The sequence below is a fragment of the Syzygium oleosum genome, unplaced genomic scaffold (assembly GCF_021117445.2).
Source record: "Syzygium oleosum isolate NSW1041296 unplaced genomic scaffold, Sole_v2.1 Sole_v2.12, whole genome shotgun sequence".
In the NCBI taxonomy this organism is placed as follows: Eukaryota; Viridiplantae; Streptophyta; class Magnoliopsida; order Myrtales; family Myrtaceae; genus Syzygium; species Syzygium oleosum.
The window spans coordinates 10,659,634-10,679,851 of NW_026607496.1; the positions used below are offsets into that span (position 1 = coordinate 10,659,634).

At 39.5% G+C, this 20,218-nt stretch overlaps 1 protein-coding gene across 1 annotated transcript; it reads right to left on the reverse strand.

The window, feature by feature from the left end:
* Positions 1-7,398: 7,398 nt before the first annotated feature.
* Positions 7,399-9,142, reverse strand: LOC115674190 (geraniol 8-hydroxylase-like). Its single transcript, XM_030596534.2, has 2 exons — positions 8,249-9,142; positions 7,399-8,155 (listed from the first exon to the last, which is right to left on the reverse strand). The coding sequence occupies exons 1-2, from the start codon at positions 9,140-9,142 to the stop codon at positions 7,550-7,552; spliced, it is 1,500 nt and encodes a 499-aa protein (XP_030452394.1). The 3' UTR covers positions 7,399-7,549.
* Between the last annotated feature and the right edge of the window lie 11,076 nt (positions 9,143-20,218).

The window sequence follows — 20,218 nt, forward strand, 5'->3', positions numbered from 1 at the left end:
AACCAAGCCAATAGAATTGCCAAGTTTAGGGCTTATGCTCTATAATGAGTTAAACAATTGTTATGATGATCAATTGGCTGTGTCTGTGCATATACCTGATGGACTGAGGCTCGATCCTGGCGTTAATTGAGGTACCTCAACACGGACATGTTGTGTTGTACAAGCTGCTTTTGCCAACCCATCACATCTTGAAAAAGAGTTCTGACCACATTTATGAGTTAATTAGAAGATGCTTAAATTGCTTCTCTAGCTAAACTTCTACTTGAAAATTGTTTTCTTTTCCACTAATCCGTTATTCTACTACTTTGATACCTTTGCATATACAGAAGTGAGCGATTTAGGTTCATTGTCACTGTTCTTTGAAAATCACTCTATCTGGGAAACCTCAACTATGCTCAGTCACTTGCTGAATGAGTGAGCGGCGATCTCTTCAATCAGGCTATGAAGATCTCAACTCGTTTCCCATAATGCGTGCTTGCCCATGGCATCTACAGCTTCTTAAGACTTTCACAGACAGTTTCCTCTCGAGCAGTAAACTAAAGCAATATAGTTGAACACTCTTCTTTTCTTTGGCCATAAGAGAAAAGAGAGTACCCTTCTTTCTATGAACAAGATATATCAGCTGAACGCGACCATTAACTTTAAGCTCGTGTTGCATTGCATGCCATAACTGTCGATCCGATCCTAGGCACGGTAATGCTTTAACAAGAAGACTGACTGATGTAATACTTTGCCTAGCCACATATCTGCCATGACCACTAGTTTCTTCAGTTCGAGCTTCAACTCAATGGAACATACAAATGAAACTGCAAAGCCAAAGCAGTTCTCTGAAAAGGAGTGACTCTCGAAACTAAGGGCTGAGGCAAGTGTTATTGCGTCAAAGGTGATCCCAACTTCCACGTGGCAGACAAAGTAGCGGCTAAGAAGCCTGCGATTTCTTTTCTTATAAAAATTAGAGAATAAATAAGTGCATGTGTATTTTCCTTTTGTGGAAAGACCTCGTCACTCACTGCCTCGCTACTTCCGGCAATGTGAGCGTGTCATTAGAAAACAATATCACGTTCCAGGTCATTGCTCACTTTCACTCGCTCAACACACCAGTTGCTTTTGCCAAATTCCTTTTTGATCGACACGAAGGATAAGATGGGGGCAAACCCTATTACATCATCTTCAACCCACAAATTCCGTACCAGTACAATCTTATTATCATCTTTCGATCAGATGGGAAAGAAAGGGGAGGCCCCAACTTGGGAGTTGGAAGCAAAACATTAGTCCGATGGCGATTACGGGCTTTCGTAAGTGGTTGAAGACTCTTGCAGTGTGCTAGGTATACTTGCAGTACATTAGTTCGGTTCGTCACATCATCAGTGCAAATGATTTCATGTTTAGATCATCTACTCGAAGCATAACTTGCATATTACCTGATCCACGAGGTTAATGACTTGACATAGATAACCGCTTGCTCTAACTCTAAAACACGAACGTCATAATGTTGGCTTATTTATCTTTTCCTTTGAAGTTGTCTCTAACTATGCTTCAACGAAATACTCCATTCGAGATGTAGAGTTGGGCATCTAACATGCGCCGGTGTGTGGAGTCGCAGAAAAAAGTCATTTTGAAATTATTTTTGAAAGATCTGAAGTCAGAAAATGAAATCGTTATTTTAATTTCATTTATGAAAAAATAAATAAAAAGATGAATATTCCAATCATATCATTAATGCAATTTGAAACTGATAGCAGTTGACAATGGTGTGCTTTTTGGTTAGACGGAGTACTTACCTGTTGTATAATTTGGCAGTGACTCCATCTAACCATAGTAAAGCCATTAAATGAATCAAGATCCATACTAAAGCTACTGTTGTTTTTTTTTTTTTGGGTTGCAAGGCTACTGATTAATTCATGTCATGCAGATGCTGACAACATATGAAGCACCTACGACCAAGTTAATACGAGACAACAGCCAAACCCTAACATTAGAAATGTGAGCCGACCATGTCAGTTCTCCAACACTCTCAAATCCGACCACCTAATCCCAATTCCAGAGCTGCACTGAGGGGCAAAATGGTTTTTCACATGATCATTTTGCAATTTTTTTTTGTCAGAAACTGATAATCCTTCATTAGTTAATTGAAGAGACAGTGGGCTCACACAAGAGATAGTAAAAAAAAAAAAAGAGAAATCTTTTTGGGCCAATAAATTAATTAAATGAGCGATATTCATGAAATAATCACCAACAAAAGTAAAACAATAATGATTGTTTGGCCCAAAGAAAAATCCTTAAGAAATGTAATATTTAGGTGATCAATAACTCTTATAACCCAAAAAAATGATTATTAATATCCTTATCCAGATAATAAATGGTTTACTAATTCGTTTTTGTTGAATGTAATCGAATTTGTGTTAGCACCAAGCGCATTTATTATTATCAAAAGTGTGAAAAGTTAAGAAAAACAATATAAATTGTAACCGTGAGTACTTGAGATATGTCACCACATAAAATTCGTGCTAGAAGAGATACTAAGTCGAAGACACTTCGTATAAGACAATTATATTAATTAAGAGCAAATAATCATGACATAGCACCAACATAAGATCTATTTTATCACGTACTTATTACAATTAAATGAAGGGATAAGTGTATTGGAAATCCTAAAACTTGTCATGAAAGTGCAATTGAGTTCTAAAATTTTCAAAAAGTGCAATCAAGTTCTAAAATTTGTTAGGTTAGTGAAATCAAGTCCTTCCATTAACTCAATTCAACTTAACAAATGGAAAATGTTAACAAGTTTTGGGACCTGATTCTACTAACTTGATAAGTTTTAGGACTTGATTGCACTTTTTGAAAGTTTAGGGACTCAATTGCACTGTCGTGACAATTTTTAGGACTTTCAGTACATTAAATACTATAGTGTAATTGCTAATCATGACCTTCCCGGAAGTCATGCATATAGATTTAGAATTTGTTAAACATTCTCGACATCATTCCGACAACATAGGATTAGTCCATAGGATTAGTCCATGAGATAGAATTAATCATGACATCATAGGATTAGTTAAACTTTTCAATGAATGCTCTGACATGAGATAGAATTAATCATGGACTAATCCTATGATGTAAGTTATATAAAATGCTATTTATGACAACATGTAGGAGTTATTTTACAGTATTTTAATTTTGGGGCTATTTTGATGTTGAGAATGTATTAAGGGCTTACGTGTTATAATAGAGTTATTTGAAGCTCATTTGAGTTTAATTATGACCTATTTCAAATCTAGGGAATATTTGAAAATTGGGTGTTGTTTGTATTCTTCATCTTTATCGTTTTGCAGGTAAGAAGTTATCTAGGTACTATGAGTTATTTAACATGTTTAAGTTATCTAATGGATTCTTTTGAGTATTTAGTAAGGGCTTAGAGGTTATATGGGGGTTAATGGCGGCTAATTTTGAGTTTTCCTATTCCAAGTTAAGGGGTTAATTTCAAGGTGAGGGGTTGTTAATATGTTATTTCGTTTTCCAGGGTTGTGGTATGATTCTGGGTTATTGTTCTCACTTTTGATGTTATTTGAGGCTCGAGTCTTGTTTACAGGTTATTCTAAGGGTATTTTGATCGGTGGGGTTATTTCGGTGATGAGCCTGTTTTAGCACTTTATTTGTTTTGTGGGGTCATAATTGTTTTGGTTGAGACTCATTTGAGTTTAATTGAGAGCTATTCAAGATTTAGAAGGTTTTTACAAGGTTTGGGGGTACTCATGGGTCTTTAAGATTTTATTGATTCACGCAATATGTTCTTCATTTTTTATTTTTTTTTGCAGTTTAGATGTTATTTGGAATGATAAGTTAGTAGGGACATTTCGGTTATCCAATAGATTCTGGCCATCTGGTGTTAGTAATGGGTCATTCCTATTTTAGGGGTTTTCGTTTAAATTCTTGAAATTTTGAAACTCGCATGTTATTTACTGTAGAATCTTGATTTAGGTGGATATATCTTGTGGTAATTTCACATATAGGCCTATTTGAGGATATTTTGATTGTTGGATTTATTTCTATGTTGACCATGTATTATCGGTAGGAGGTTGTAATGGGATTTATTGAGACTCATTTGAGGCTTTGCTGGGTGTTGATTTGGGGGATAAACTTCTTGTTTGGGCGCTTTTCCATATTTAGCGGTTATTTTATGGTAGTTTGATTTTTGGTGTTGAACATGCATTTGTGGGATGGCAAGTGGTTATTTGAGGTTCACTTTTAAGCTGATTTCGGAATTATTTCAGAGTTAAGGGCTAATTTCGAGGTTCTGAGTTATTAAAGTGTTGTTTGGATGTTAGGGTGGCCTATATTCTTGGTTTTTCCCACTTTTGAGGCCTGTCCAGGGTTTGTTACGGGGGTCACTGCGAGGGTATAATAATAACATGAGACTTATGGGTTACTATTGGGCTTTAGACTAATTCGAATTTATTTAGGAACTTTCTTATGTTGCGATTATGATTTAGAATTATTGATGTTCTTTCTATATCAATTTTAGGGGAAAATTATCCAAAAAGTTCTAAACCTATTGTACGACGGCCAATTCAGTCCTAAACTTTTCAATATTGCCAATTCAGTCCTAAATCTTTTAAAAAGTTGACAATTTAGTCATAAACCTTTCAAATCGTGCAAATTTCGTTCTAAACCTATTGACTATTTGTCAATTTAGTCCTAAACCTTTTAACGAATTGCCAATTTAGTCCTTCCGACTAATTTTGGTCGGAAATCGCTGACGTGAAAGTCCAGTCGGCGCCAGCGGTCCTACGTGGCGCTGACGTGGATAATTTTCTATTTTTTAAAAAAAATCCGAATTTTTTATTGATTATTTTACTTTTATTCTTTTCTTTTCTTTTCTTTTTTATGTTTTTCCTTTCTTCTTCTTCGTTGAGCCAGCGAGGGCTGGCGGAGGTGGCTAGCCACTGGGCGAGGGCCGTCGACCCCTGCCAGCTTGGGGGCGAGGGTCGATGGTGAAGGCGTCGCGGCCCTTGCCTAGGCCGTCGCCAATCACAGCGAGGGTGGGTGAGGGCTTGCGACGCCCTCACCAGCAGCAGCGAGGGCTTGCGAGCCCTAGCCCAGATCTAGCGAGGGCCGTGACGCCCTTGCCCATGATCGACGAGGGCTTTACGGCCCTTGCCCAGGGGCCGGCGGGGGTCACCGACCCTTGCCCAGTGGCCGGCCACCTCCCCCAGCCTAGTCACCAGTTCAACGAAGAAGAAAGGAAAAAGAAAAGAAAAGAAAAGAAATAAAATAAAATAATCAATAAAAATCAATAAAAAAATTAGAATTTTTTTAAAAAAAATATAAAATTATCCACGTCAGTGCCACGTAGGACGGCTAGCGTCGACTGGACTGCCACGTCAGCGATTTCCGACCAAAATTAGACGGAAGGACTAAATTGACAATTCGTTAAAAGGTTTACGATTAAATTGGCAAATAATTAATAGGTTTAGGACTAAATTGGTACGATTGAAAGTTTTAGGACTGAATTGGCAACTTTTAAAAAGGTTTAGGACTAAATTAGCAAAATTGAAAGGTTTAGGATTGAATATACATTAGATTTAGGATTTTTTGGATGATTTTCCCTCAATTTTAGGTTGGACAAGGTAGTGTGTTATGCATTTTCTTTTAATATTTGAAGTGATGCTGAAATTTTAATAAATTTAAATGTTTATTTGAGACTTATGGAATGTTAATTTAGGGGCTATAATTCTGGTTTAGAGGTTATATTTTTCGTGCAGTGATTATTTTAGAGTATTTAGAGTAACGGGGATATTTCGGTGTTGAGCGTGTATCAATGGTTTTGTGGTTATATTGGTGTTATTCTGTACTCAAATCAACTGCACTCTATTTAAGACTCGGTTATTTAAAGATTTAGGGTTATTCACGTGTTTGGGGCAGTTCAGATATTATTTGGGATTATGAGTTATTTGGAATAGTTTGAACATTCAATAGATTCTTTGGGGGTCCATTTGGTATTAAAATTGGGTTATTTCAACATTACGGGTTTTAGGATAAGATTCTTAGAATTTTTCAGTTTGTGGAAGCTTAAAGAGGATTGCTACTGACTGACTTGCTCCCTTGATTGGCAAACAGACCGGCTGCGCGAGTTGTTTTCCTAGAAGTTTCTTTGCTTTTCTTTTAGGTAGCTTAGACCTTCAAGCAAGATTTTCAGTCCACTCGAGTTGGATCTTTGCAATTTTAGATGTTACTTAAGGCTTTTGGAATCCCGATTTATGAATATAATTCTTGTCGCATTAAGGTGTATTCGAGGGTAGTTTGATTGTTTGGGTTATTTTGTTGTGGACCACATATTAGGATATGTAAGGATATATTTATTGGTGGATTTATTTTGGAGTTGAGCATTAATTTACAATTTGCGGTTACAAAGCAGATATATGAGGCTCTTTTTCAATTAATTTCATAGATTTTTTTTTTTTGGTCTGTTATACTCTAACTCTCAATTCACTCTCAGACTTTCGTCCTGCCTCTTTACAAAGCGTGAGAGTCGAAACTCATATCTGCAATTAAATGTCTCCACCCCTAACCCTCCTGAGAAGGTGGGGAATTGAACTCCCCACCTCCCCATTCCCAAGCAAAAAGGGTGGCCCAAGTGGTTGGTTAATTTCAGAGTGAGAAGAGGGTTATTTGGACGTTAAGGGTTATTTGGACGTTAAGGGCTTTGGGTTCTATTCTTGGTTTTCTATGATTTAGATTATGTTATTTGAGACTTGTGGAGTTTAATTTTGGTTTAGTCTATAATTCTGGTTTATGGGTTATTGCACATTTCGGGTTATTTGAGGGTGTTCGGAATTTTTGGGTTATTTTGATAATAAGAATATATTTTCGGTTTAGGTGTTAGTCGGGTCACTTTACACTAATTTTGAGTTTATTTAGGAGCTTCTCAGTTTTAGGGGTTTAAGGGTTATGTTCGTTTTTTTCTTTGAAATTAAAATGCCATTTGGGGATTGTGAGTTGTTTAGCTTATTTTTGTTATGTGACAGTTTCTTTCGTGGGTCATTTGGCGTTGAGGACTTAGAGGTGACATTGAGGGTTACTTGTGCAGATTTTGAGTTTTTTACCTCATGGAAACTGGGAAATTATATTCACTCATATCTTTGGTTTTGCGGGATCTAAATTCAAGAAAATGTGTGCATTTTATAAAAAATATTTGGGAAAATGACACAAACGGTCCCTGAACTTTGGCCCAATGTGCAATTTAATTCTTGAACTTTTAATTTGTTCAATGTCGGACTACATTGACCATTTTCATATAGTTTAGGGACTAAATTGAACATGTACCAAAAGTCCAAGGACCACATTGAACAAATTAAAAGTTTAGGGACCACATTGAACATTAGGCTAAAGTTCATGGACTAAATTGCACTTTGAGTCAAAGTTCAGGGACCGTTTGTATCATTATACCAAAATATTTTATTGATTTTTTTCTATAAACAGACCATGCGATGAACATAATAGATCATAATTAAGTAGAATGTAACCCCAACATGCATTTCTTTTTCTTCTTTCATGTAGGAATGGGCACAGCTTTTAAAGATTCAGCCCGTTGGATGGCTATTCCGAACTTGTCTTCCGTGTTCATATTCTCAGGGGTAGCGCCTTCTTCGAGCCTCCAATTGAAAATATTGATGAGCGAACCGAGCATCAAAGGCAACATTCTCATGGCCAATGGCAATCCCGGACAAATCCGCCTGCCGCCACCGAAAGGTAGGAGCTCGAAGTTTTGTCCCCTAACATCGATATCAGATCCAAGAAATCTCTCGGGCATGAACTTGCCTGGATCGTCCCAAATGCTAGGATCTCGACCTATTGCCCATACATTGATGAGGACTTGTGCACCCTTTGGAATCGCGAGACCACCTGCAATGAAATCTTCTCCGGATTTCTGAGGAGCAAGGAGAGGACCTACTGGGTGAAGTCGGAAATTCTCTTTCGCAATGGCTTGTAAATAGGGCAAGCGAGAAATGTCGGCTTCTTCAATCTGCTTGCCTTTGCCAATGACTTGATGGAGCTCGGCTTGGGCCCTTAATAGCTTTTCTGGGCTGCAAAGTAGTTCTGTCATTGCCCACTCCAGAGTACTCACAGTGGTTTCGCTACTGGCGACGAATACGTCCTGCGTGACCAATGTCGCAAATCAAAGATTTCGTACCTAGAAATTAGATATTGATCATCACAAATAAGGAAGTACGATACAAGGACACAGTACCAGAAATAGATGCTTGACTAAGGACATGTCCAGGGTCTCTGTTTTATCTTCAACTAAATCAAGAAGATTATCCAAAACATCATGACACTTAATCGAACCGCTCCCCATCCTCAGCTGCAACCTTCTCTCGATCAAGTCTTCAAAGATGTCGAACATCTTCTCAAAATGTGCCTCGAGGCGATGCTTTGAACCATGCGGGCCGATCTTCTTGAGCACGGGAAAGTAATCTGCCAGGTTAGGCTTTCCAACCTCAACCATGATTTGCCACACCACTTCCTTCAGTTCTCTGGCTGGATTCAAAGGTTCCATCATGTCCAAAGAGAAAATCGTGTTCGAAATTGCTTTAAGGCTGGTCCTGAAAGCTACCTCACTGATATTCACTGCCTCACCGGCGCACGCACATCTCCTAACAGAGGTGATCAGCTCTTGCACTTTCTTGCTGCGAAGGTGTTGGATCAAATTGAGTTTCTTGCTGGAGAAGATATGCGAGTTGTATATTTTCCTGAGGTATCGAAAGAGAGGAGATACTGGTACCCAGAGCATGCTTAGTTTGTCATGGTCATGGGCCATGACGGAATCGGGAACCATACGATTCGAGAAGACGGCATTGTGGGTTTGGAGGATTTCTTTGGCGAGCGCCGGTGAAGAGATCACCACCGTGGTCACAAAGCCAAGTTCCAGTTTGATGATGGGGCCGTAGGCTCGAGCAAGCTTGGCGAGGGACTTGTGGGGAAGATCTCCGAGCTGGAGGAGGTTGCCAATGATCGGAAGAGGCCATGGACTGAGGGGCAGGTTGGAGGGCCGAGCTTTTCGACCTCCCCTGGCGACGAAAAAGAGAGCTTGGAACAAGCCCCAGAGGAGGTACAAACACAAGATCAAAACTAAGTAATCCATTGTGTATTTCCAGCTACAAGGTGTGCGTTCACTTCCCATAAATCTCTACTTGAAAGTCAGGGAAATTTTTGTTGGGATTTTAGTATCCAAAATCCATAAATTGTGAATGAGAAGTGTGGATAGAAATAGTCCCACATTAGATAGAAGTTGTGATGGGAGATAGTTTATTTAGATGAGCCTCTCAAATGGGTTTGGACCCCAAGGGGTACCCCACTTTTGTGGAAGGGAGAGGGCCTACGCCAAGCTAGGTCGGTTCCCCCCCGCGCCGCCGTCCGGTCGGCTTGGCTCGGGCCCGGGTTCATTTTTTTCCCGAACAGACACGTTTTGTTAAAAATTATTTATTTATTTATTTTAGACAAACAAACAAGTCTGTTCGTGAGGTTCGGTTCGCCCGAACGAACCGCTTCGGTTCAAGTCGCGACTGTTCACGTCCGACCCGAACGAACCGCTTCGGTTCAAGTCGCGACTGTTCACACCCGAACGAAAAAACCACTTCATTGCTCGCGACTCTTTAATTTTTGCCATCTATAACCGGACTATTCTGTTCGGTCTTGTGACTTTTCGTGGCATTCTTATTTTCCTGCGAGACTTTTTTCCCGACACTCTCTACGCATTTTTCATTTGTTTCCGCATAGCATTCTGCTGCATTTTCTTCATCATTGTGCAATTATTCTGCAAATTTGCGTTCGAATATTTCCTTTGAAGAAGTACCGCTTCTTTGAAAAGGCGATCCATTCTATCCTGGGAGACAATTGTTTAACAACCTTGGGTACCGGTAGAGGGGACAAATTGTCTTAAGGACACAACGTGAATTCGTTGGGCTCGGATCATTCGTCGACATTTGGATTACTCGTCAGAACGTGACTTCAGGTTTGTTGAACAACTTTATTTTGCATATACAAGCACTATTACGCAACAACAATCTTAATACAATTTATCATGTTTGTATAGTTGCATTTCTCAATCATTTCTGTCTTCGTGACTTCATAAATGGCTACAACATCAATGACGCCTATTGCGTCTGTTCCGACTCATGGAGAGAAGCCAGAAAAGTTCAATGGGGCTGACTTCAAGAGATGGCAATAGAAGATGTTGTTCTATCTCACTACTTTGAACTTGGCAAGGTTCCTCATGGAGGATGCTTCGAAGTTGGATGAATGAGAGACAAACAAGGAAAAGGTTGCTGCTATAGATGCATGGAAGTATTCCGACTTTCTGTGTCGCAACTATATCCTCAATGGTCTGGACAATTCCCTCTACAACGTTTATAGTCCGCTAAAAACGGCTAAGGAGTTGTGGGAAAGTTTGGACAAGAAATACAAAACGGAAGATGTTGGGTTGAAGAAATTCATCATCGGCAAATTTTTGGACTTCAAGATGGTAGATTCTAAAACCATCTTAAGTCAAGTTCAAGAACTTCAAGTGATCACGCATGACATTCATGCTGAAGGTATGATGATTAGTGAATCATTTCAAGTGGTTGCTTTCGTTGAAAAGTTACCACCGTCTTGGAAAGATTTCAAGAATTATCTCAAATACAAGAGAAATGAATTATCACTTGAAGACTTAATTGTTTGATTGAGGATAGAGGAAAACAATAGGAATTCCGAGAAGAAAGTTAGCAGCAATCTGGCGGTCTCAAGGGCCAACGTTGTTGAAGAAGGATCAAAGACCAACAAGAAGAGGAAAAACTATGAACAGGGATCCAATCAAGGCCTGAAAAAATTCACTGACAAATGCTACAATTGTGGAAAGTTTGGACATCGTGCCAAAGACTGTAGAGCCAAGAAAAGAAAGATGACTCAGGCGAATGTGGTGGAACAGATTTTCAATGGTGTTGATGATATCAATCTTACTGCTATGATATCCGAGTGCAACATGGTAGGAAACCCCAAAGAATGATGGATTGATACTGGAGCAACTCGTCATATATGCGCCAATAAATCTATGTTCTCATCATACACGACTATGGAAGGTGATGAAAAACTCTACATGGGTAATTCATCAACTTCTAAAGTTGAAGGTGTTGGAAAGGTTGCTTTGAAGTTGACATCTGGGAAAGTTGTGACATTAAACAAAGTGCTACATGTGCCAGACATACGCAAGAATTTAGTATTCGGATCTCTTCTTAGCAAGAATGGTTTCAAGTTGGTGTTTGTGTCTGATAAGTTTGTACTCTCCAAAAATGAGATGTATGTAGGAAAGGGTTACCTTAGTGATGGTCTATTCAAGTTGAATGTAATGACTGTTGTACCCAATGATGTTATGAATAAAGTTGTTTCTACTTATGTGCTTGAGTCTCCTAATTTATGGCATCTTAGACTAGGACATGTTAATTATAAGTCAATAAAGAAATTAATGAACATGGGGTTATTGCCAAAATTCGACTGTCCAAGTGAAAAATGCCAAGTATGTGTTGAATCAAAATTTTCTAAGCCTCCTTTTCATTCTATAGATAATAGAATCACAGAACCTTTAGATTTAATACACACAGACATTTGTGATTTGAAAGCAATACCGTTAAGAGGTGGTAAGAAGTATTTTATAACGTTTATAGATGACTGCTCGAGGTATTGTTATGTTTATTTGCTTAGTAGCAAAGATGAGACTGTGAATGCTTTTAGAATTTATAAGTTCGAAGTTGAAACTCAGTTAAATAAGAAAATTAAGATGATAAGAAGTGACAGAGGAGGTGAATATGAATTTCCTTTTGAAGAAATTTGTTCTGAGTTTGGTATTATTCACCAAACTACTCCTCCTTATGCGCCACAAGCTAATGGAGTGGCGGAAAGGAAAAACCGGTCTTTAAAGGAAACAATGAATGCATTGTTGAATAGTTCCGGTTTACCACAAAATTTGTGGGGGGAAGCTGTTTTGACGGCGAATTTTATTTTGAATAGAGTACTCCACAGAAAGACACAACAAACTCCCTATGAGAAGTGGAAAGGCAGAACGCCTAATTTGAAATATCTCAAAGTGTGGGGGTGCTTAGCTAAGGTTACGATTCCTAAACCTAAAAAGGTTAAAATAGGACCGAAAATCGTTGATTGTGTCTTTATTGGATATGCTATTAATAGTAATGCATATCGATTTCTGGTTCATAAGTCTGAGGTCCCTGATATACATGTTAATACGATCATTGAGTCAAGGGACGCTTCGTTCTTTGAAAATATATTTCCGTATAACATAGTATATGAGCCAATTAACAATGATAAGAGGTCTCGGGATGCTACACCTAAAAGCGATCCTATAGAGGATGAACCTAGACGTAGTAAAAGACAAAGAACTTCTAAGTCGTTTGGAAATGATTTTCTAACATACTTGTTAGAGAATGAGCCTCTGACCTTTAAAGAGGCTGTGACATCTCCAGAAGCCCCGTTCTAGAAAGAAGCTATCAATAGTGAAGTTGAATCCATCTTGTCAAACCATACATGGGAATTGGTTGACCTTCCTCCTGGTAATAAACCACTGCAATGTAAGTGGATTTTCAAGAGGAAAATGAAAGCGGATGGTACTATTGATAAGTATAAAGCTAGGCTTGTGGTAAAAGGATACAAGCAACGAGAAGGCCTTGATTATTTTGACACTTATTCACCTGTTACTAGAATTACATCTATAAGGATGCTAATTGATATAGCAGCAGTGAATAAGCTTGAAATCCATCAAATGGATGTTAAAACGGCTTTCTTAAACGGGGATTTGGAAGAAGAAATATATTTGGAACAACCCGAAGGGTTCATTGTTCCAGGACAAGAGAAGAAAGTATGTTGACTTATCAAGTCACTTTATGGATTGAAACAAGCACTAAAACAATGGCATGCTCAATTCGATCAAGTCATGTTGCCGAATGGTTTTAAGATTAATGAGTGTGATAAATGTGTATATGTTAAGAACACTCATAATGATTTTGCTATTTTGTGCTTGTATGTAGATGACATGCTTATAATGGGTAGCAATAGTGCGGTTGTCAATACGACCAAACGAATGGTCACAAGTAAATTTGATATGAAAGATATGGGGGTTGCAGATGTTATTTTAGGAATTAAAATCCACAAGACATCTGGAGGATTAGCTTTATCACAGTCCCATTATATTGAGACGATTCTTGGAAAGTGCAAGAATCTAGACATTGTACCAGTAAAGACTCCGATAGATGTTAATTCACATCTTTCAAAGAATACTGGTGAAAGCAAAGCTCAAAATGAGTATGCTAGTATACTAGGCAGTCTAATGTATGTCATGAACTGTACTAGGCCAGACATAGCTTGTGCTATGAGCAAGCTAAGTCGATTTATAATTAGTCCAAATGAAAATCATTGGAAAGCTATGAAACGTGTATTGGGCTATTTGAAGCACACTCAAAATTATGCTTTGCACTACACAGAGTATCTAGCGGTACTTGAAGAATATTGTGATACAAATTGGATAACCGGCACAAGAGACACAAAATCCACAAGTGGGTATGTGTTTATGCTTGGTGGGGGAGCAGTGTCTTGGAAGTCATCCAAACAAACTTGTATTGCAAGGTCTACTATGGAAGCAGAATTCATTGCTTTGAATAAGGCCGGTGAAGAAGCTGAGTGGCTTCGAAATTTCCTAGAAGACATTCCTAATTGGTCTAAACCAATGCCAGCTGTGTGTATTCATTGTGATAGTCAAGCGGCACTAGGCAGGGCAAGAAATGTCATGTATAATGGAAAGTCCCGACATATACGTCGAAGACACGATACTGTAAGACAACTACTCTCTAGTGGAATTATCACGATTGACTATGTGAAGTCAAAAGATAATGTTGCGGATCCATTAACAAAAGGCCTAACTAGAGAGTTGGTTGTAAAAACATCAAGGGGAATGTGTTTAAGGCCTATAAAATAAGTCATCATAGCGGAAACCCTACCTAGTTGACTGGAGATCCCAAGATCTAGTTTCAAAGGGACAACCAAGTTATGTAGGCGGAGTAGTGTACTGTCAACTCTTACTCATTCCCGTATGGAGACAGTACTGACATGTGGAGGTTAAGTGTAAGCTTTTAATGATTCTGATTCGGGTATGTGATATACCACACAATCAGAAATCACCTATGTGAGTGTGAAGTGAGGGCCGCTTCTATGAAGAATTTGAAAGGCCAAATTTTTCAAAGCACTCATGAAACCAGGCGGTGTTCATGGCCAAAACGAACACAACAGTGAGAACCAACTTTGTTTGAGAGATAATTGTGTGATTTCTATTGTCTTGACTTATACCGAAGGTCGACAGTTCAAAGACATCAAGTCTACTGATTGACCGAGTAAGTCCGATAGGTCTCACTAGGGAAAGTTCAAAGTCTCATACTACTTATCCCAATGCAACGTTCTCTCATGGAATAATCGCACATTGCATCTCATGCATACACGAAGAGTCATGATATCTGAACTTCTCATTCATGTGGGGGATTGTTGGGATTTTAGTATCCAAAATCCATAAATTGTGAATGAGAAGTATGGATGGAAATAGTCCCACATTGGATAGAAGTTGTGATGGGAGATGGTTTATTTAGATGAGCCTCTCAAATGGGTTTGGGCCCCAAGGGGTACCCCACTTTTGTGGAAGGGAGAGGACCTACGCCAAGCTAGGTCGGTTCCCCCGCGCGCGCGGCGCCGCCGTCCGGCCGGCTCGGGCCCGGGTCCCTTCCATCGGTTTTTATTTTTTTCTGAACAGACACATTTTGTTAGAAATTATTTATTTATTTATTTTGGACAAACAAACATGTCTGTTCGTGAGGTTCGCCCGAACAAACCGCTTCGGTTCAAGTCGCGACTGTTCACGCCCGAACGAAAAAACCACTTCATTGCTCGCGACTCTTTATTTTTCGCCATCTATAACCGGACTATTCTGTTTGGTCTTGTGACTCTTCGTGGCATTCTTATTTTCCTGCGAAACTTTTTTCCCGACACTCTCTACGCATTTTTCATTTGTTTCCGCACGGCATTCTGCTGCATTTTCTTCATCATTGTGCGATTATTCTGCGAAGTTGCGTTCGAATATTTCCTTTGAAGAAGTACCACTTCTTTGGAAAGGCGATCCGTTCTATCCTGGGAGACAATTGTTTAACAACCTTGGGTACCTGTAGAGGGGACAAATTGTCTTAAGGACACAACGTGAATTCGTTGGGCTCGGATCATTCGTCGACATTTGGATTACTCGTCAGAACGTGACTTCAGGTTTGTCGAACAACTTTATTTTGCATATACAAGCACTATTACGCAACAACAATTTTTTAATTGCAGCAGTCTCTTTTTCTTAGAGTACTTAGTAACTCTGTCACTGGAGCCCTCAAAATCCTTTGTCATCTATGCGACTTTTGCCATACTAAAACTAATGCAAACTGCTTTTTCACGGTCACGTGTTTTACTGAAGCACCCAAGAAAGAGAAAAAAACTTCTATTGGCATTTTAGTCTTGCAAATAAAGAGTAATCTACTTACCGAAAACAAAAATATTCTTCAATTGGCCAAATAAAGAAATTTTAGAGAAAATTTCGTGTACTATCAGTATAAAAGTGCTAAAAATTACACCAAGCAGATAGCGGCTGGAGCGCGATGAATTCTGCCAAGGCCCCCAGGTTGGTCATTGGCTCCGTATAATAGGTTCACAAGTTTTGGTGGGTAAATATGACCCAAACCATGGAAATATTTCTTTTTCCACACAAGATAATATTTTTTAAGCTGATATGATGTCTCAATTCGGATTTCACTTTCACAAGAAAACGACTTATCGTTCCACCTGTTAACCAGCACTAGAACGATGGCGGATGTATTTACAGAAAGCTACTATTTCAAGACAATCCCTCACGATCCGTTGAATCGAGAGGGACAGTAATGCAATCCATCGAGAACCGGTTCTTTCTATTCCTCTGCCAAAGCCGGCGTCTGCGTCCGGCACACGGAACAATTTCATTGTATTACTATTAGTTTATGGAAATTACTCTGTGAAACGGTTATCCATAGTTGCACTAAACACCATTGTCTCATTGTTGATGATTCTCGATTATCAAGTCCGTATGTCTGCTTCAATATGTTCTTTTCATTTCAGTTAGAACAAAATTCAACGATACTGTCTGCAGAGTTTAAGTTCGTACAGTAGCAACACAAGCACTAATACGCGGTGGTAATGCAAGCATTTATCTGGAAATAACAAAATAAACCAATTTAAGCCGGTAATCAAAACTATCATTCCAAAATTCAAAATTGACAACCTTGAGAGGAACGAATCAAGTACTTGGCCTTTGAGAACGTGATGAGGGAGTGGATTCTGCACAAACAGGGCTTTCAGCAATCTTAACGGCTCATATTGCTAAAGCATGGATGAACCAATCAGATGGAGTTCTTCGTTGTGGGTTTCATGGAAATATATATGTATAGTGATTAACTACATTACTATAGAATAAAAGAAAATGTTGACTAGCAATATAAATACATGCAGTATGTAGTATTAGATTCGTATGCAGACAGTATGAATAATTGGTCGGTTACATACCTACATATATGCATTCATACACACATTCTTCTTTTGAAACGTAGAATTGCGAAGGATGATGTTTTTCCACAGCTCACTTCAGCGACACCTAATGCCACCTCAAAAGAATTCAGTGAAAAGACACTGTTGATGAGAGAGAGAGAGAGAGAGAGAGAGAGAGAGAGAGAGAGAGAGAGAGAGAGAGAGAGAGATTGCATGAATAATTTGTTGAGATTATCTCACATCGAAGCATACTGGCTAGAAGATGAAGAATGTACAAGAGTTGTTTAGTCAATGTGGAGCATACCTGGATTGGAAAATGAGAAACTCCTGAGGAAATTACAAAGAGTATCAGAAGCTTTAACGAAATGGAGCAAAGAGAAGTTCTCAAATGCGAAACGCCAAATTGATTCTCTGAAAAGGGAGCTACAGGAGATCACGAATGCTCCAACTATGCACTACAATAGAGAGAGGGTGAAGTTCTTGAACCAACAAATAGATGAACTCGGGAAACAAGAGGAAATATTTTGGGGAATGAGATCACGGATCAGTTGGTTGCAATGGGGAGACAAAAACACCAAGTTTTTCCATGCAACCACGGTACAAAGAAGACAAAGAAACAAGATCTCCATGCTGCAATTAACGGATGAGGAATGGTGTCGAGATCCAAAGCAACTACAGGATATGACGGAGCAGTTCTTTAAGTCTTTATACACCACCGAGGGCCCAAGAAACTTTCACCCAGTACTAGAACAATGTCCTAGCTTAGTGGAGGATCAAATGAATTGCAGTCTGCTGAGAAGTGTATCAATGGAGGAGGTAAAGGAAGCAACTTTCCAATTGGGAGCAAAGAAAGCACCGGGACCAGATGGTTTAAATGGGCTATTCTATCAACAACATTGGGACATCATCCAACACGGTGTATTCACTATGGTGAGAACTTTCTTTGAATCTAGCCATTTTGACCCGAACTTGAACAGAACTCATATTGTTCTGATTCCTAAGAAGCCTAACCCAGAAACACTAGACCAGTTCAAGCCCATTAGCTTATGCAATTTCGGCTACAAAATTATCTCCAAGGTCTTGGCAAATCGTCTAAAACCTTGGCTTCATAATATGATAGCGGTCCTAGTTGTTCAGGAAGTCCTACATCAACTAAGAATCAGGAAGAGGAAAAGGAAATTTCAAGCCATCCTCAAGTTGGACATGAAAAAAGAATGTGATCAGGTTGAGTGGGACTTCCTTGAGGCCTGCATGATTAAGATGGGTTTCAGTGCGAGATGGGTTTCATGGATTATGCAATGTGTCACCACAACCTCCCTTAGTGTCAAGTTTAACGGAGAACCACTTCCTTTCATTGCGCCATCGAGAGGTCTTCGGCAAGGAGATCATATATCCCCTTACTTATTCATAATTGTTGCAAACGTACTCTCCTCACTCATGAAGAAAGCGGTGGATGATGAGAGTGTTAGAGGAATTAGGCTCAACAGGTTTTGTCCGACACTTTCCCATCTACTTTTTGCAGACGATTCTATTTTCTTTGTGGATGGAAAGATTAGTGAATGCCAGAACCTATCCACTATTCTACATCAGTACTGCTACGCAACAGGTCAAGAAATCAACCTCAACAAATCAGGAGTTTTTTTCAGTTCAAGGTGCCCGCATCAACTGAGAAGGAATATGGCCCAAGAATTGCGAGTTTTGGAGATTGACAAAACGGGGAAGTACCTAGGAATCCCCTCTGATTGGGGTCAAACAAAAAAAACAGATGTTCGCATGGATTTTGGCGAGAGTAAACATGAAGTTGGAAGGGTGGAAAGAAAGTTTTATCTCCAAAGTGGGTAAAGAAATCTTGATAAAAGCGGTCGTGCAGGCTTTACCACAATACGCGATGTCCATTTTCAAAATCCCAATGTCTATTTGCAAGGCCATAGAGAGGAAGATAGCCTTATTCTGGTGGAAAACACATGCATCAAAAGCCGGCCTTCATTGGAGAAGATGGGAAATACTGAAGCAAAGGAAAGATAGAGGAGGTTTGGGCTTCAAAGACCTCATCACGTTTAACAAAGCGATGCTAGGAAAACAAGCTTGGAGAGTCTCTCAAACTTCAGGTACATTATGGTGCAAAGTCCTAAAAGGATGTTACTTTCCAAACATCGATTTCTGGCACGCAGTTAAGGGTTCTCATCCATCATGGGGTTGGCAGAGCCTTCTTATGGGAAGAGATGCCATTTCGAAGGAGGTGAGATGGAAAGTGGGTAACGGGCAACATATTAGAATCAGGGAAGATAGATGGCTAGAAAGGGGCGAATTAGGAGGACCAAAAAACCAACATGAACCCAACATGGTAGCAGATTTGATCGCCCCGACGGAACATCTCTGGAATGAGCAACTTTTACACAACTTATTCGATGAAGAAGTTGTGAATGAAATCCTAGCTACTCCACTACCATCTACCCCGAAAGCAGACTCGCTAGTGTGGTCATCAAATCGGTCCGGTTGTTATTCTATCAAAAGCGGATACAATGAGCTATGAAAGAATGAGACCACACATGGCTCTGGGCAGCCCTCTTCTTCCTACCAAATACCCAACGATCTATGGAGCAAAATTTGGAGGCTAAAAACACTTCCAAAAGTTAGACTTTTCATATGGAGTGTCTGCCAAAACACATTACCTACAAGGGTAAACTTGTTCAAGAGAAAAGTATTATCTGAACCTTTTTGCCCATTATGTCGAAAAAAGCCCGAGACAGTTGAGCATCTATTCCTCCTCTGTGACAAGACAAAGCAGGTTTGGTCAAATCCCTATTTCAACATCCACTTTTCTCACCAACAAGTCACTAGATTTGAGGAGTGGTTGCAAAACTACAATGATATGACCCAGAAAAACATACCTTTCGAGATCATCGTAGTCACCCTCTGGAAAATCTGGTTAGCGCGTAACACCCTAGTATTCCATCATGAGCAGACGGACCCAATCAGCATAATTGAATCGGCTCTAGACATGCAGTGTAATTACGCGAAGTGGAATAGAAGCAACTTAAAGCATGAAGGAGTACCGCTGAACTTAAAACCGAAATGGAGACCACCAAACCCTGGTTTGCTGAAGATAAACATCGATGGATCTCACCTCTCAGAGACCATGGAAGGGGCAATTGCATGCGTATGCCGCGATTCAGAAGGAAGATTGATGGAAGGCCTCGCGCGACCAGTCCGAGCATCTTTCGCCCTTCAAACCGAAGCCCTTGCCTGTCTCTATGCTCTCAAACACTTTGCTGAGCGGCCTCATTTAAAACTAATGTTGAAGTTTGACTGTTCAACGTTGATAAGCTGTTTGAGAGATTCTTCCCTTTGTCCTTGGGATGTTGAGCCAATTATCACTTATTGTATTGGCCTCTTGGCTTTTTTTGAGAGTCTAGAATTAGTCCTTTGCACCCGTGACTTAAATAGATTAGCAGACTGGGTTGTAAATGCGTCAAGGTGTAAGATCCTCCCCCGAAATTGGGTTTGTAACCCTCCTTCCCCTCTTTGGGAAATCCTGTGTTTTGATGCCCCTTACTCCTGTAGGTGGGTCCGGGTTTAA

Coding starts and splice junctions, on each gene's coding strand:
- LOC115674190 (XM_030596534.2), bottom strand. CDS start 9,142: ATGGATTACTTAGTTTTGATCTTGTGTTTGTACCTCCTCTGGGGCTTG. Junction 8,156..8,248: donor TAGTCAAGCATCTATTTCTG/GTACTGTGTCCT, acceptor TTGGTCACGCAG/GACGTATTCGTCGCCAGTAG.